Source organism: Ambystoma mexicanum, chromosome 14, assembly GCF_040938575.1.
Source record: "Ambystoma mexicanum isolate Mex_15411 chromosome 14, UKY_AmexF1_1, whole genome shotgun sequence".
Classification (NCBI taxonomy): Eukaryota; Metazoa; Chordata; class Amphibia; order Caudata; family Ambystomatidae; genus Ambystoma; species Ambystoma mexicanum.
This window is the reverse complement of record NC_090940.1, coordinates 44,904,011-44,923,274: the sequence shown is the minus strand read 5'-3', so window position 1 is coordinate 44,923,274 and position 19,264 is coordinate 44,904,011. Positions and strand designations below refer to the sequence as shown.

At 42.9% G+C, this 19,264-nt stretch overlaps 1 protein-coding gene across 2 annotated transcripts in view; it reads left to right on the top strand.

The window, feature by feature from the left end:
• SCFD1 (sec1 family domain containing 1) overlaps positions 1–19,264 on the top strand; it is a 1,005,810-nt gene that overhangs the window by 13,431 nt on the left and 973,115 nt on the right. The window contains exon 2 of one of the 2 annotated variants that reach the window (XM_069638499.1): positions 16,726–16,796. In XM_069638499.1, the coding sequence (XP_069494600.1) occupies positions 16,726–16,796 (71 nt within the window). Of the gene's footprint in view, positions 1–16,725; positions 16,808–19,264 lie in introns of both variants that reach the window. The other variant, XM_069638500.1, reaches the window with a different exon arrangement.

Here is a 19,264-nt window from a genome sequence, read left to right as displayed (position 1 = left end):
ATACAATTCAACTTGCTTTTAAATTTAGGCTTCATGATTGGGGGCAGATCTTGATATAATGCATTTTTTTTATTTATCTCACTGGTACTCACCCAATCCCTTTCCAGGGAGCTTTTTTTATTTTTTGCGGCAGCAAATTGAGAGTTTCAACCGAGCGATCCAAGTCTTGCAGCAGAGACTCACAGGAATTTACCCAATCCAAAAGGCAACATGTACTATTATTATTCATTAATGTAATTTATTAAACGAAGAGGACAAAGGAGGGGGACCTCATCTTCCTATAAAAACATAGAGCCTTCCACTCCCTCCAGCCTTGTTTTGATAAATGAGAGGTCAAGTTCCTGGCGATTTATATAGGGAGGGGAACACAGTTTGGCAGACATAACACCCAGTTTATAGTGATTGCATCGAAAAAAAAGGGTCGACACACCAAATCATCGAAAACAAAGCATCTAATGCCAAAGCATCGACAGTCTATCTTTAACATGGAAAAGTGCCTTTCCATCTAAACCAGTCCATCGAAAATATAAATGGACTGGTTTCAATGGAAATGCACTTTTATATGTAAAAGATAGCATTTCAATGCATTTTTTGTAACGTTAAAACGTTACATGGAGCTGTCCAGTGCTGAAATTTCGGCACTGGCCAGCTCCTTGTAACGTTTTAATTAATTAATGGGCGATTACCAGTAAAAGAGAAAATGTGCCAAGTATAACATGAGTTCTCTTCAGTTGTGCTCTTTTTCCTTTGTCGGTTATAAATGGTGAAGCCCAGATATAAATATAGATCTGCAATATCCAGTTTCAACCCATTAATCTTCCACACAAAAGATTTCTTCCTACCAACTTCACAGATCATAATTTTCGTCTTCTGCACGTTAATTGCTATCTCATGAACCTCCATGAATTGGCCCTGGACATTTAGAGAAACGCTGTAATCCTATTGCTGTGAGGTCAAATATTTCTAAATCATAAGCGTACGTAAGGCATTGAAAAGGCAGAGAGCCTAAACGAGGTGGAAAGGCCTAAACCTGAAATAACCAAACGCTTAAGTCAGAAAGATGGAGATTAAAAAGTACAGGCGCCAGGAGACACCCCTCTGTTAGTTAATACAGGTTTAGATAATTTACCCTGACTTTTCAGACGCACCTTCATTTTGTTATTTGAGTGTAAAGATATTCAGATTTCCAAAAGCGATCTGCTCAAAGTTGCAGTTTTCCCATAAAATGTCTCTGCTGACCCAGTGGAAAGCCGGCGACAGGTCAACAAAGGACATAGAGGGGTTCCTTGACCCATTTCATCGTTTTAATCAGAAGAGTGAGCAGGAAGCCATTTACCTCGGTTCCTAGACCTCGTCTAAACACTGACAGATTGTTTCATCCAATCATTTAGGAAATCCAAAACTATTGACAAAAAGATGTTACTGCTCACGTCAGTGCTCCAGATAAGATTTTGAATTGGGAGTACTGATTATTTTAAGTTGTGAGTAAAATTATTTTTTAGGGAGTAAACATGTAAATCTCATTCCCAATGGGAGTATTTTATAAGCTAGTCAAACTGTTATAACTGTAAAAAAAGAAAAGAAATTCTAATAAATATTTCTTTGCATTAGCTATTCATACACATTAACAGATCTATTATTACTGCCTGATCTAAAAAAGTAAAAATATAACAGTTCCTCCGTCTACTGACTGATCCAAACATATTCATAGAGATGTGTGAGTGAAAGCGGACGGCCAGTGCCCCGATATTTTATATGTAAAAGTGCAATTCCATCGAAACCAGTCCATCGACAATATACATAGACTGGTTTCAATGGAAATGCACTTTTACATGTAAAAAGTAGCATTTTCATGCATTTTTGTGTAGCTTTAAAACGTTATATGTTGCTGTCCAGTGCTGAAATCTCAGCACTGGCCAGCCCCTTGTAACGTTTTAATCTTTTTGTTTTATCCTAACCCTAACCCAGGCCCAACCCTAACCCTGGCCCTAACCCTAATGTAACCCTTAAACTATCCCAAGCCCCAACCCTTACCCCAGCCCTAACCCTAATTTAACCCTTAAACTAACCCCAACCCTAACCCCAATTTAACCCTTAAACTAACCCAAGCCCCCATCCTATGTCTTAAACTAACACTAGCCCCAACCTTAACCCAGCCCCAACCCTAACCCTAATTTAACCCTTAAATTATCCCAAGCCCCAACCCTAACCCTAATTTAACCCTTAAACTAACCCAAGCCCTAACCCTAGCCCCAGTCCTAACCCTAATTTAACCCTTAAACTAACCCAAGCCCCAACCCAATGTCTTAAACCAACCCAAGCCCAAACCCCAACCCTAATACTTACCATTACATGTCGCTGGAACCATCACATTTTTTTCAACGAAATGGCCATTCGATGGAATGGTAGTTCAATGAAAGAAATTCGATGGTTTGACATTCAATGGTTTGGGTTTAGATGGAGTGACCGGATACTGGGCTGGCGCACGTCAAGTAAGGTGATTGTTCTATAATTTATTGGTTTTAGGCTATCCCCTTTTTTAAAGATTGCAATTATAATGGCAGTCTTCCAGGACTCTGGTACAGATTTGGAAGCAATAATATTTTAAAAAAAAATGTCTAGGATTTCGGCCCATAATTTAGGGGTTGCCTTCAACACAATTAGATCAGCCATCTGGGCCCATTGCCCTAGACGTGCTAGCGGATTTGATCAGTATTTCTATATCATTCCAATCAAAAGATAAGGTCCAGGGATATTCCCCCCCATCCGTACCTTTAAAATGCAGGGCTGACTCAGAGGTGGCATAGATAGCATCTGAATAATCCAACTAACCATGCTCCGAGAGAGGGTTCATCTGCCTAGACTCGCCGGTCTGTAGAATCATCATTCATGACTTTCCGAAAGCACCTCACATTGTGACAGTTTATAATTTTTACCATTGTTCCCCTTCAGACTGAAACATACAGGCTTTCCGACCACTCAGCCAGTTCTTGAAAGCCTGTTTTAATTCTTTCAGTTTCTCCCAATAATATTCCAGACCATTCCTCTCCTAATTGTTCTAAGAGCCTTCCTCAACTGTCTTTTCCTTAACTGCATCTACGCATCAAACCTTTGCTTCCTCTCATCAAGGCAGTAAAGCCGGGGTCTGCAACGCCCCAAGTTTAGTGGTTTTTGATTTAATGAAGAACGTTAAGTTTGGAGGTGATAAATACTCCTCAGGCTCCGACCTGAAAGCTGACTTCATACACCCCCCCCCCCCCCCAAATAGGGATTCTAATCCGCTATCAACCTTGGTTTCCACATTAAGCCAGTGGCTGCGTTATTGACCAGCAGATCAACCACAGGGGTTAATTCAAGATCAAAATAGGGCAGCCAAAAAGCACCTGCTAAAAGAGGGTGATCGCTATTCTTGATTCCATGAATTTCAATCTCACTACACAGATCTAGCATCGCTTGGGAAGCGAACCTATATTATCACATGTGGAGCAAGCAACATTTGACTGCCATGTTTTCCCCAGCACTTTCCCATCTGCACATAACTCATTAACACAGCTGAGTACTGACTGCTGTCCTGCTGACAACTCTCTCTGCCGCGCTCCGGATTTCCTTGTTTACTCAACTGGAACTCTATTGGTCTTCTGCCATTCTTGGACCTCCTGGGTATACTATCTTCATTCAGCGAACACAATTGGACTTATTGGACTTCTAACTGCTGCCATAATACATTAATGTTCTATTTGCTTTTCTCCCCGCATAGCCATGCCCACATCCACATGGTTTCCCATAAAGCCAAGCAGGCGCACGCACACTTGCGTCGAGTACTGCTGGCTACTGACTGCTGATCCGCAGTGCAGTACACTCTGCAGCCTGAAGTATATGCTGCAGCCTGATTGTTGTTACAACTTAAAATCCCTTCTGTTTTTCATTCATTGTATCTATCAAACTACGGGCAGCTCTAATCTGCGGCCGATTTCTATTTATGATGTCTACTTTTTTCGCCTCACTTCAGGTATGCCACATCAAGCGCCCGTGGCTGCAAGCAACCAATATATTCTTATGCCTAAAATCCAAAGCCCAGCGTATTCTACCGCTCCCAATGGTGCAAAATTTCCCTATGAAGGCTGACGTCAACAATTTCCTATCAATCAATGAGGCAACTTCTATTCCTTAGGGAATTGATCTTACTAAACCTGTGAGTCAAGACGCAACTTCAGTCTCCATTTCTGGAAACTCCCGCACCATCTCTGAAATTGACTCTAATCTGTTGCTCTCTAACCTAACCATGCGAGCATATGCATCTCCGGCTGCATCCGAGATTGAATCTGAGATTTTTCACACCCCAAATCTCTTCATCGAGCCCTCAACAAACCATCAAGTCCCTGCCATCATTCACACCCTCGACTCATTCCACTGTTGTATTCCCATGTAGTTAAACAACACGCTAATCGTATTTCACTGCATATCCAGACTCCGACTTCTAATTCACCGCCCATTTCTCCCCTGCTTGCTCAAACTCGTTCGATCCAACTTCCATCTTTGTCTAACCAAACTGTACCTCAAACCTCTACTTAGTCTAACTCTGTTGATCTACCAGCCAGACTTTCCAATTCTGCAGCCCTCTATACAGATGAAGATCCATCTCACAATAACGCCTCATCAGATTTAGAATCCTTTATGGTTGCTTCTTTTCTAAGCCGACGCCTCGTTCCTCTTTTGGCTTCACCACCACTTCCACTCAGGGCATTGACTCAACCCTCACAGCAATCAACGCAAGCATATTTACTCCAACGAAACTTTATGAAATTCTTGATCAGAAAGCCACATCACATTCCAACCTTTTGCAAGCTTTAACTGATAAAATTGTTTGGATAGCCTGGAATTTACCATCAATGTTGAATCATAATTATCCATTAGAGGCAACCAACACAATGAACTTGGAGCCATCCAATCCGTTACCTCTGATGATGACAGATTCCAGGACGGAGAGCCTCCCGAATGCTTTAGCCTCTTCTCCCAATTCAGTTATCTTATTAAATTCTCCCTGCCCAACGCTGTCTGATAGTTTTAATTGCGATCCTATTGCCTCTGAAGCTATTGAAACCTCTAATACTGAAGTTCCTTCATGTGTCCAGATGTTTTGTCCTGACATGCAAAAGAAGAAGAAAAGAAACAGGAAATGCACCACCTTGAAATGTGGGGGACCCTTAAAAAAACAAAAACTAGAAATATGACCATGCCAATGAAAAAAAGCTGGTATCAAAAAACTAAAACCTTTATTGGTAATATCTCGAAGCCAGCTGATGTTCAATCCCTGCTGACCTCAAAATCCATTGAGGACATCAGTCAAACACTGCCTCCTGGTCCTCAACTAGCATCACTGCAAGTTAAGACTAGTAATCATGCTGTTAATTCTAATGACTTGTATGACAATGCTCCACCTCCTATCGAGGTTCATTCTGAATTTGAGAATATAAGAATTTATGAATTTATCTGTATTTTCTACTAATTCAATTCCCACAACAGTGCATCAAAGTCTACACGGCCCCTGTTCCACATCTGCGTTAACCTGAATATAGATGCTTCATCATTCAAAACCTTAGACCAGAAACAGGCAATCTCTATGGGACTACCCACACATTCCATAGGGATTTCCACGTTGAGAAAAATAGTGATTCACAACCTGTCCCCGTTGTCATTTTTGACTCACCTTGTTTTCAACCAGCAGGGAGTCAACTGTCAGCTACTCACACTGAAAAAAATCCAAGTCAACCTGAGCGGCATCCTTCAACACCAATGCTGCTTGATACTGAGAGTATAATATTAACGATGCTGGATAGAATGAGATCCGATCCTTATATGAATAGGTCAACACTAATAACCTTGTTAATTTCTATACTGGCTCTTGAACAAATATGATCAGATGACACTGATTCTATTAGATATCCTACTCCCTCGAATTATGACACTGTAGAAGTAAATAATCCTTTCCAAGATAGTGAAAAATATAGTCTGGCATGAAAGACACAACTTAAAACTAAAGGGACTCCTGCTAGAAGCTCAAAAAACACCACCTCTTAACCAGGATATCCCCCAACAAACAGCACTGCAGTGGCCAGTTGAGGCTAATAGCAAATTTCCACAACCTGTTGCAGATGCACCAAAGAAAGATCATTCAACTGCTCAACAGTCAGCTCAAATAGAAGACACAAAATCAAAAATCGCGTTGGATTATGACAACCAAAGACAGAGAATCTATCTCTTATCAAATAAGGCGTTGTTTCTGAACCCGTTCGATCTGGTTCTGCTCAAAGAAACATGGCTCCCGGTAGAACCAATCTGGGCAGATCATCAAAGTGTATCGGTTCTAGCGATAAAGGCAGCCAGAGGACGTCCGTACTCCGGCCTCTTGACAGCGATCAAAACTGACTCTCGACTCCACCTTGAGTCATGGCTCGCACCTGATCCTGGAATACAAGCTGTGAAAATCTCGACCTCAAACCCACATCATCCTTTCTTTCCCACAACAGCCATCTTGAAGATCTATTGGCATCCCCTATCCCCAAAGAACCTCACTTTGCTACAAAAATAGAAACAATACTAGACCTGATCCTCCTTGATCCACATATCCAGACCACCATTATAGCAGGCGATTTTAATATGAACTGCATTTCTCCTAATGATGGTCAACTCATGTCACGAGCAGCCAAATGGATGTCACTTAAGAAAATCAGAAATTTTACCATGCGGAATGGCTCAGCGCCTGAAGACACCCCTCCTGCTCATACCTGGTCTAGGGATGTATGCTTTTCAACACTAGACTATGTTTTTATATATACCAATGTGAATAAGAACATTGCCTCCTTGTAAAATTTCATCTAATTTAGCAAGTGATCATAAAATACTAGAAACACACTGGACTCCTCATAATCTACAAAGCGTACAATATTACAAAACCACACTTGAACTGAATCCTGGTAGAAACCGCCTCAAATGGAATCCCCCTCAAATAGCAACTTTAACATCATCTCAAAAAAGCTGGGGCTTGTTTAGAATGTAATCCCCAATTATCATATACTAACTATATAAAAACCATTACACAATCTACGCAATTTACATCCCGCCCAGTATTTAGACTTAAATATATTTATAATTCAACTATTCATGGTCTCAAAAGAGAACTACAGAAAACTTTATGTTCACTTCCTCCTATAAGTCATTCAAACAAAGGAGCAAAGTCAAACCCAAATATAAAAACAAAATCAAACAAATACTACTAGCACAAAAGCAAGCTGATGCAGAAAACATGCTCAATGCCATGATGAAGTAATCTCCTGGTGAGATCTGGTGTGTAATTAATAATCAGCCTAATAATGCACATACCTCACTTGAATTGAGCACAATAAGGGAAGCAAAGTGCATCTCTCATTTTCAGGAGCTACTGAATCCAACTAGCATAATGTCACCAATTACCTTTCCTAGCTCCCTCGATCTCACAAAGTTTTCATTTGACACTCTCGATATTACTCTAATTAAAAAATTAAGTTCGTCCAGAGCTCCTGGACCGGACACCTTAACAAGTGCAACACTTAAAGCCCACCCTGAAGCATGGGCACATGCTCTTGAACTCATTTTTAAGCAAGTCATTTCTTCTACTCTCATCCCTCCGTCTTGGCAAGATTCAGTCGTTATTCCGACATTCAAAAAAGGAGATCGTAACAATCCCAATAATTATAGGCCAATAGCACTCTTAGATGCCCCGGGCAAGATCCTCGACAGATTAATTTTACGTGATTTCTTACAATGGCAATCCTCGAACAATCTATTTGACAAATATCAATCTGGCTTTGTAACAGGAATAGGAACTAATTGAAATCTGTTAATACTATCAGTGATTAAAAATCAAGCAATTTCTACTAAGCAACCAGTATTTTTAGCACTGATAGATTTTAAGCAGGCATTCGACTATGTGTCTCACGAAATTTTATGGACCAAACTTTTTAAGGCTAAATGTCCTTTGCACAGAATTTATTTAATCCATCAATTTACTGTATTAAAACAAGGATGCGCTCTAGCATCAGTATTGTTTAATTTTTACATAAATGACATATATGCTATTCTTAAGTCTGTCTGGGTGTTTTCGCCAAAACTAGGGCCATCTGAAATCCCCTCCCTTCTTTACGCGGCCAACCTAGTCATTTTAGACAAAACCCCCATAGGGTTCAAAGAAAATTAATAGCTCTCGGCTCTTATGCTGATGCCAATCACCACACTATTAATACTCTTAAGTCTAATGTCTTCATTTTTCATCACCATTTACCCAACTTGGGTTACAAATGTAATGGGCTTCTTTCCAAAAACTCCTGTATCTCAAACCTTACATTGTAAATATCTGGGTGTCAATCTTAATACACATGTAACCGATCAACCCTACAAAACTGAAATAAAAAGCAGAATGTAACTCCTTACTACACAAGGGAAAACACTGCAACGAAAGTATGGAAAATGTTTTCATCGTCCCAGCAATAACATTTTATAAACAGAAAGCCGTTCCTATAATTTCTTACGGAGCCCAGTCTAAATGCCTAATTGAACCTCCCAGGTGGGATGTTCTGGAAGGTAGCTATTGGAAAAATGTTCTATGCCTTCCGCTTAACATACCGATTTCTAGTATTAGGTTCGAGATAGGTCTCATTTCTCTATGTGCAACAGTACCCTGGCAAATAGTAGCAGCTTATAGGAAATGCTTAATTTCATCGAATAAATCGCCTAATCTATTCCCGATCTTAAAATCCTTGCTAGAAGCCCCGTCATCTGGTCCTTTGCAAGCATGGAAGATAACCTGTTTAAACATATTGGAAAATGCTGATATCACATTGGAATTACTATAAAAAAATCCTGAAAAAGCTAAACTAAACCTTTGCCAATGGGATTGGATATGCACCTGGGAAAAATGCAAGACTTATGCAGCTTTCAAAGCTGGCGCTTTCATTCCAAAATCTATGAATGAATTACCATCTTATCTTGCTAAATTCCCAGACCCTATATAGGCCAACTCGATCCTTCGAATGCGGTTCGATCTATGGCCTACGAAAGCCAAACTAGCAATCTTCAACAAGGATTCTGCCCCTGATAATGTAGGTCGATTCTGCAACTTATTGGAACATCCTGAAACTCTCCAACATCTGATGACAGAATGTTCCTCCCTCACAGATTCCAGAAATCGATTTTTTTTTTAATAAACGCTATAAGCATAGAACACTACTTACTAAAGAACGACTCTGGGCTGCAATCTTCAACGCCACTAAAATTTCTGAAAACATTGATACAGTTCAGTTTCTTTTATCACTCAATCTCACATCGAACCTAGAGCAAGCAAGCACAACGAAGATCATTGCAGAATGACAGTTCAAATAATGTCATCTTTATTTGAGAAAAGGATGTATACATTCTACACTCTTCTTATTTTTAGCATATGATTTTAGATTTAAAGTTATTGAGGAAACATTTTACACCAATTTTTATAAAAATGCATTTTTAAAGCACATTTTAGTCATATTTTTTACATTGAACCATCAAATTGAAACTATCTTCCACTACATACATTAGTATAAAGGAATCCTACTCACATGTATTCCTATCATTGAAACTTGCACTAAAACTGAAATGTCATATAGATTTTATGCTTCGTTTTATCAAATTGTTTTACCATCACAGCGTTAATTTTACAAATTCTTTATATGCGATCAACATTTTAAATATTAGCTATACATTTGTATGTGTAATTAATGTGATGAAATGCATGATCTGAATTTGCTTTACTTTCATCATAATGTTCAATATGCCATATGAATGATTAAGTGCACTCTGCATGTGTTTTCAATTCCAAACATGTTAACTTAAATAATTATCTAAATAATCTTATGACACCTTGTTTGATTCACTTGAGCATTTTAATTAATGTGCAATTAGCTAATCTTACTTGCCAACGTAATTTTAGCTATCTTTTTTGTCATCTCAAAGTATTCAAATGGTACAATTTGATCTTTTTCTCTTGATTTTTTATTTCTCTAACATGTCTTCAAATAACTGAAAACTACTTGACACGTGTCAACTATGCCTGTATTCGTATCAGTGCCTCAAATGCTACTATTCAAATGCTTACCTTGTAACACTGCATTGAAAAAGTTGAAATTTAAACTAAACCAAATCAAGGAAATATAATAAAAATAATAAGGAACACAGCAAAGTTCCCATTCTTTCATGAGGTCCATCCACCTCCAAGCATTAAGCCTCACCTTTCTGTTAATATAAATTCTATTAAAATCCATATGACTTCAGTTATTAGCACAATAACAATTCTGATCTCCCACAATAAGCACATAATCACCAAGCACATCATCCACACATGATTTCTCCCTTCTTCCTGTCTTCACTGCTATGGAAGGAGATTTTGTGTCCTGAAAAATACTAACGTTTATTCCTTTCACTAAGTAGAGAGTTGGTGGCTTCCAAATGCCTGTGTAGAGTCCATTGGTGCCAACCCTACGGGATGTCCATCCTCATGTGCAGAGTTTTGCAGAGTGCCTTCCTTTTGATGGATTTACGGGAGGGCAGATGCAAAGGATGCCAGGAGTTCCAGAATGGTGGCAGCGATGCACACTGTCACTGATCTGCCAGCCTGCCTTAGCCGTTTCCTTCCCGGAAAACAACAAAGGTGTCCCTGTCTGCAATTACTAATCCATTGCCCCCATCACCCCCTTCTATCCAGGCTGAGCCTAGTGTAGGTTTAGTCCAACCCTTGGAAGTCCCCACTCCACACACAGATGAAGTGGGGATGTGCCACTTGGTAGTTCAAAGGGCATTCCTGGGGTGGGCCCAGGCCTGTGTTCTGAGTAGGGGTCGGTGGAATTGGCCAATTTCGCTTCATTAAAAATGGTGTGCTCAAGTATCACAAGACCCGTTCCCCTATCGTTCATTTAGGGGTTGCTAATGTTTTCCTACAGGGGCACTTTGGACCCTGAAACGAGCTTTGTTTTCACAGTGAATTCTTGAAATGCATCATGGTCTAAACTGGCGCCATTGGTACCATATAGATTCCCTCCCTTGAAGTATTTTTTGTCGGATTGTGTATTAATGTGTGATATTCCCATTCTTCATTGGCCGGGAGTTTTGAATGAGTTTGGGATCTGCCATTGCCGCCTCTTGTATGCAAAGCATAGAGAGAATGATTCTGTACCAGGCCAATCGGGAGCCACAAGCTCCTTTATCCCCTGAAGCTTACTTTGAAGCCGACTTGGAACTGACAGAAGTTTCATACCTTTTAAACTAAAGTATCTGATCCCTGTTGCCAAAGGGTAGGAACAAAATAAGACGCCAGCAGAATTTTGAATGGGAGGGTGCGACACCAAAGGCAAAATAAACTCTCGATCGACACCTATGAGTTTTTTGTTACAGAATATGTGTGACTTATCTGATTGAGTGCGGCATCTCTGTGTGTGTGTGTCAGTGAGTCCATCACAACTATCTTGCAGCAAGCAAATGCACACAATACATGTTTGTAGTTCAAAGCTACCATGGTTACTGTGACAATTGCACAACTGACATCCATTACGACTGTACTTAAAAAAAAAAAAAAGGCGCATAGCCATCTTTTTGACTGAGGTGGACATGTAAAGTTGCATGCTACTAGCCCGTCATACAAGGTTGAGTGAACATCACTCGCCAGTGGCTAGAGACCAGGACACATTTTGAGGCCTGCTCATGAGTATATCCTTCTAAAAGATATATAGAGATCGGGAGTTCCACGTGCAGCTTAGATTGTATGCTTTCACTGCACTACAGCTCCATACAGAGGTGAGACATTTTCTCTTTACTGTCCTCCATAATATCGCTTTATTTTCAATGGGTGTATGCAGTGCGTGGATATATGTGAAAGGCTGGACTGTGGAGCTGGCAGAATCTTTACGTTGGCCCACAGAGACCTTCAAGTAAGGCCCTTGGATATTGCAGTCATTTTATCCTCCTATGTAAATCCTGAGGCTGTTTAAATATGTATGTATGTATGGTTTAAAGTGACAAATAATTTCATGTTAGGTTGAGTGTTGTGAAAAACGAAATGAGCACCAAGCCCAATGTGCGTTATGTACTTCATGATTCAACCAACTGTTTTATCAGAGACATTTTGTCAAATTTGAAGATCTGTGGTCGTTCTTTTGTTCCCGATTTCACACAAAGCAGCAGAATTCCTCATTGGTGCTATTTGTTGGATTCCCCATCACCGCCTTGTATTTGGGAAGAGAACATGGAAGCATTCCAGACTTTCTACCTTGGAATACTAACTTATCAGAAACAAATGTATGTGGTTCTTTTATGGTTTTGATAATGTCCTTTGCTCAATGAGGGAAGTATAATGTTCTTATTATGACTCGACGCGGAACAGCAGCGGTAACGGCTGCAGGCAGTCAGGAAGGTAGAAACAAGGCGGAATTCGTTCTGACATGACTCCGACATTGACCTAAGGTATTAAAGCAAACCACGCTGGGCTTACCCCTCACTGCGTCAATATACCATTACATTCACTGGCATTTGAAGATGAAATCTAGAATAAATGCGGTGAGAGAATGCATTATGATATGATATGGCATTTATAACGTGCCTGTACACGATTGTTTCAAGGCGGGAAGACAGACAATGATCTTACTAGGCCAGGTGACATTGAGATGGCGCAAGTGCAGGGGAGGGGGAAAAGGGAAAGTGCGGGGGGAAGGTGGAGGGGGCAGTGCAATACATAGGATCAACAGTCAAAATAAATAAAAACAATAGGTAGAAGTGGGGCCAGCTAGTGGCAAGTGCAGGGGTAAGTGCAGACCTCAAGTGTCAAGAGCTGGTGGGGACTGTAGGGATACAGAAAACAGCCCCCAAGTGCAGAGGTTGCACGGGAGGCAGTGCAGGTGTGTAGCTGACAGGGGAGGGGACCTGGGCCCGAGATCGGAGGCTAGCCAGGTGACCAGTGCAGTTTCAGTCAGGAGTTCAGCAGGGGAGAGGAGGAGAGAAAGCAGAAGCAAAGAGGACGGTCTTGAGGTGCTTTCCGGAACCGGAGATGGTTCTCATTAAGTTTCAGGGAGGCTGTTCCAGACGGAGGCCCCAGCCGAAGAAAGAGATCTACCACCAACTTGTTGCTTGGAGAAGCGACTGATCCTGAGGGAGTTAGAGGCAGATGAGCAAAGAGCCTGAGAAAGAAGATATTTAGGAAGAGAGAGTTGAAGGTATTGAGGCCCCAGGCCCCAGAAGGCTTTGTGGACAATGCAGAGGGTTTTAAACTTAATCCTTGCAGCCACTGGGAGTCAGTGGAGAAATTTCAGTCCTGGAGAGATACGATCCCTGGGCTTGAGGCCAAGGACAAGTCTTGCAGTCCTGTTCTGGATGAGTTGCAGAGGGCAGAGAGTAGAAGCAGGCAGATTTAGAAAGAGGCTGTTGCAGTAGTCCAGCCTAGAGAAAACCAGTGCTCTGAAGACAGTGAGCTTCTAGGGGGAAGGAGAGGAAAGGAAGAATACCTCAGAGGAGGTGACGCTGGTAGTGTGACTTCTTAGAGACGTCAGAGATGTGAGGAAAGAAGGAGAGTGCGGAGTCGAAGATGACCCTGAGGTTTTTAGCCTCACAGGTGGGAAAAGGAAGAGGGCCAAGAGAGGCCGGCCAGAGAGAGCGACGGAAAGGAGGGAGCAGGTGTGCTGATGAGGAGAATCTCCGTCTTAGTGGCATTAAGGCAGAGATCATTGGCGGCACACCACTCCTGGACAGCGAACAGACCGTGAGAGATGAGAGAAGGAGAAGAGGTGGCGGAAGGGAGCCGGAAAATGAGCTGAGTGTCATCCGCATAGCACTGAAAGTTGGGGTAATGCGGTGGGCAAGAAGAGCCAGGTATTGGTTCAACAGCCAGGGAGAGCTGTTATAACCCTGGGAACACCACTTGTAGAGATAGAGGAGAGGAAGGACCCAAGTTGGACCTGAGAGGGTCGATCAGAGAGGAAAGAGGTCAGCCAAGCCAGGGCCTGATCGGTGATACCCAGGTTATCACGGAGACGGTTGAGCAGGATGGCATGGTTGACTGTGTCAAAGGCAGAAGAGAGATCAAGTAAGATGAGGACACAGGGGGTATTAGAGTCAAGGTTGGAGAGCAGGTCTTCACGGATGTTCAGGAGAGCAGTTTCCGTACTTCTGGCAGCTCTGAAGCCAGACTGATGGTTATATAGACAACCAACCAATTCAGTGTGAAGATTAAGTTGGGAGATGGCCAGCTTTTCCAAGAGTTCCAGGAGGATGGCCAGCCCAGGAAAGGAGTGATGGAGATTGGGTGGTAGTTAGCAGGGGAGGAGGGGTCGGCTGAGGGTTTCTTAAGAGGGTGCACAAGGGGGTGCTTCAGGGGTGAAGGGTAGACTCCAGTGGCGAAGGAGTGGTTGCAGAAGTCAAAGCAGGAGCCAGGATGTCAATGTGGTTCTTTATGGTTTTAGGGGAACATGGGAGAACCTGTTTTGACGAGACTTTCATAGATCCTTATGAGTAGACAGAGTGCTTAACTCGGTTCCAGGAAGGGAGAACTACACACAAGTGGTTTACCCAGTGAAAGGCAGCGCACAGAGACGTCCTGCGTCCTGCCAGGCAACGTGCCCGCAAATTAGAAGTACCCATCTATATTTCGCCTTGAAGAAAACATAGCCCGCATCAGCGCTAGTGCAGATGTCCAGACTTGTTCCACTCTGGAAGTAGCCTGGGAATACTGACACATGGTATATACTTAGCATAACATGGACAATGGGATAAATGGAGTCTGTAGACCAGCTAATAAAGAGGCAAATGATTTGGCACTTTCAAAGGAAAAATATCCACATTCTTATGAAAATCAACATAGAGTGCTCACTCTCATTAAGATCTCGAGCATTTTTCGAATAATTATGTGGAATGTAAACTAATGCAGAATTGAATGTTTATATAGTTCCATTCCAGTTGCACTTTAAAACTTGTAAGCATTTTTTTGCCCAATGTTTAGTATGTATAGTTTTGCAAATGTTGGCGTGAAATGAAGTGCGAGCGAATGACTAGAATGAATTGTAGAAGTAGCAGATATATGTATTGCTTTTTAATCTAACACCACTGTGATACATTCATTTCTAAGAGCATACAGAGTACTGAAACGAGCTAGTGTGAACAATGTTAGTATAAAGCACCTACCTTCTTAAAAAGAGCCTTGCTGTGATTAAAACCAATAATCTGTTTATTCTCTGAGCACCAACTGAGTGTTTGGAGTGGGGGTTTTAGGAGTGCGTTTCCTGCGCCACCCACAAAAGGGGGCGCCCAAAAGACTGTACACAGGCAGAACGAAGGTGGTGGGCAGGCTGGAAGCGGGTCGGGCTGGTAGGAACCAGGACAGGGAGAAACACAAAAAAGAAGGGTACCGTGGGTTTTGGGGGGCTGTGACACCAGGTAGAAGTAGAGAGAGCTGTTAGGCTGGCGGGAGAGGGCTAGGCAGGACTAGGGATGTGATGTGGGGGGCTGGAACTACAAAGTAAGCACAGCATAAAATGCAGCCTTATTTCAGAGCCGCCTCTAGTGGGTGAATGGAGACCTAGAACCCAGTAGAAAACACTAAACCCAGTTCTAGACCCTGCAGTCTGGTAAGGTGGTACCTTACCATGGCTGTCAGAACCTCAGCTCCCTGCAGGTCCACTCTGCATTCTCCTGACATCCCCCATAAGGACAACCTACCCTCAGTGTGGTGGCGAAATTCCTGCATGCCACACACAATTGCAATGCTGGCCTCCAAAAACCAGGCAGAACCACGCCTCCAGCGATACTTCTGCTGCTGCTCTCCAGCATTTAACTATAAAAATACGTGTTTTTACCTTTACCTGGTCAAGTTCCTGTCCAAATGGTTGGAACTCCTCTCGCTAAAACCCACCCGACACGGCAACTCTCACCACAGAGGCGCATCGGAGACTGTGACAGAGGAGGAGTGGGGCATGACGCGACCGCCCTAGATCGGCGTACGATATGCCGGGGACGATATTCAAAACTTCACAAAATAGTATTCTATGTTGCTTGAGTGATGGCAAGATCCAGACATTGAGGGATTTATTGAGACACATATCAAGTCTTTAGGACTCTGTGTCCCTTAGGTGCTGTGATTTTGTAACTAAATGTTAAATTACACTTTTCGTTGGGGTGGAGTGTGTGGCGGCTTCCTCTTTTTCTAGGCTCAGTACAACAGTGGTAGCCAAACCTTTTTATGCCATGCCCCCCCCCTTAAGTTTAAATATTGTTACCGACCCCCCATGCCACAATTGCTTATATTGTCTATTGAATGCAATCACTGTACTCCCTTTTTGAAGGGCTTTGCCCCCCATTCCTCGGACATCCTTTAGCCCCGTCTAGGGGGGCCAACCCCAGGATTTGAAGACCACAGGTCTAACGTTTGTGGAAGTTGTGGTTTTGCATCCTTCTTTCCAGTGCTACCGCCGCTGGCTGCCAGCGGACTCGCAAGGGGTGAATGGAAGAACTTGGCGATTCACCTGCACTGTGTGTTTCTGTCGCAAGAAAGCGTTCAGTAGATCAGCAATCCGGGGCATAGGTGCCCAGTGGAAGCACGGAAGACATGTTGTTGCCCCCTTGGATGGGCACTGGGTGACCTTTGTAATGGAGCTGTAACCAAATCTCCTTCCTCCTGTTTTTCAGTTGCCTTGAAGCGCATGTTAAATTTCAATGTGCCACCTGTAAAGAACAGCACGGGGGAGCCGGTATGGAAGGTAAGTCCCTGGTAGGTACCCTTTGCATCCCGCTCTTCTCCGGGGTAGTTGGAGGTAGCTGTTGTCAGTGGATGGAGGTGCAATGGGCATTTTATGAATGGTCGTACACAGCCGCTGTGCATGCATTTTTCCAGTGAAGTGAAAAGGTAACCTGTGCAAAGGTTCGGGCCCCTTTTGATAACTCTTCTGAAGGGCCACAGCGTTACATTTTCCAGTTGTGCCTGGTCTGCAACAAGGCCACATACTGAACGCCAATTGGCAACCAGCAGACATTGAGCGAGGCCATGCAAACGAGCCCCCTCCTGGGCTCAGAGCCACACTCTATGGCAGTGCACTTCACCCTGGGGGGCTGGCCCCTCTACAGGGGCTGAAGGATATCCCAGGGGCACCCACCTACCCCCTGGACATCCTTTGCACCTCCTACAGGGTCCCACTCCTAGGGTGAGGGGGAGGGTGTGCTCAGTATGAAGAAGTTTGAAAACCACATCTAGAGGACCCTGGAAAAAGGGACGCTACCCGAAGAGGGGAGAATCATTGGTTTTTACCATTATACGACTCTTCCTGTCTCTTCAATGCCAATTCTTCCAATGATTTCATAGGATCCTCCGTGTTTAAGAAGAGGGTCGCACAGGCCAAGGTAGAAAGTGAAAAGACTTTACATTTTGCCTATCCAAACCTGGAATTTTGTTGCGGTGCAGATGTTTATAAAATGTGGCCCTGATCTTTTGTTGGCCATTGGGTACTGCAGCAGTCCCAACTTCATGGAACAGGTCAAACAAAACAGGACATTCACGCCCTTGGTTTGTTTCCACTCAGTATAGCCACGCAGGGAGTCCAGCTGAGTTATACTTGAGGGGAGCAGTTTTACATATTGGGGAACAGAAGATAAACTCATCTTTCAGTAGCCTGGAACTTCTCTTGGGAATATATTCTGGGAAGGTTGCCCAGATATGCCCGTCTCAGTAGAGAAGTCTACTGATCTTGTATATTTATTTAATTTAGCAACATGCCTATCAAATACAAACACATTAAAAAAGTTAAATCCCATTGTATTATAAAAAGCTGTAGGCATGTGTAATCTTTACAGAAATAGTGAAAAGAAAGAGACCCAATACAATTATATTCAGAGAATCAGAAACCAAGTACCCTGCTTCGAAGGTAGGTGAAACCCCTGGCTATGCTACACGGTATTGTATGTTTCTACCGAGTAAAAACGCCTGCAAGCATCAAAAGTCCAAGAATCCATACCCCCAAAAGTTCGCTCCTTTGGTGATATGCATTTAAGGCCGGTAAAAAAAAAGGCGGGGATGGCCCCCGCAACACCCCGCTCACTACCCTTTACAGTATAGTGAGCGGGGGATCAGGGGGACATGTATTTCGCATGCGAAATGTACAAAACTTTTGTGGTGCATACATTTCCCATGCAAACTTTTCCGTAGCGGGAAAACCAGCCACGGTCGGATCACTCAGATCCGTACTACACGCAATAGGGCACCTCCAAGGGGGGATTCTCCTTGCTATGCAAGGATGGTGACGAAGGAGACTGATGCGGGGGTTAATGATTGTTTAATAATATTTAAACACTGAAAATAAGTGTATGACCTGGAAATAAGGGAAACCGAGGTGCAAAAGACAGAGCGCCTAGAGAAAAGCATCATAATTAAACCTATTATTTTAAATTTCTCTAAATGTAATAGCCACCTGACCACTGTTAACCTCAGATTGAACCGAATAGACTAGCACTTAACATCAAGTGGCATTGAAGTTTGTAATGCCCTTCATTATGACACCAAAGCAATCTATTTTTCAAGTAATATGTTCTCTTCACTCCTTCTGGGGGAGAAGGATGTTTAAATGGGAGCGGTTCAGCCTTGCAGATGGGGGAGAAGGATGTTTAAATGGTAGAGGTTGAACCTTGCAAATGTTAATGTTAAAGGACATTTGTACCATGCACTATCACCGCCGCAGTGGTCCCCTGGCGGCTCTGAAAGAGGAAGGGAGGGTAAGTTAGTGGGAGGAAGCAGGAAAAGTGCAAGAGAGCAGTGATGTGCTGTTGGCGGCCTCAGCCCGGTGGGTCCGTTGGCTGGGCCTGGGGTGTTGCGGCCGGTAGTCGTTGTGTACTGTTGTGCAAGTCTGTGTGTGTTTTTTGTTTTGTTGTTGCAATGTAGTGAAGTTTGTGCAGTTTGTTGTGCTGTGGGTTTGTGGTTGTGTTTGGAGTTTGAGAGGTGTATGCAGAGAGGGAAATTGTTAGTGGAATTGGTTAGTTGGCATCTCTATCCTGAATTGTTGTGCTGGGCTTGTGTAGTCACCCCTGATGTGCCTCTGTCCTGATCTGGGCCCATCTTGCATGGGAGAGAAGGATGTTTAAATGGGAGCGGTTCAGCCTTGCAGATGGGGAGAAGGATGTTTAAATGGGAGCAGTTCAGCCTTACAGATGGGGGAGAAGGATGTTTAAATGGGAGCGGTTC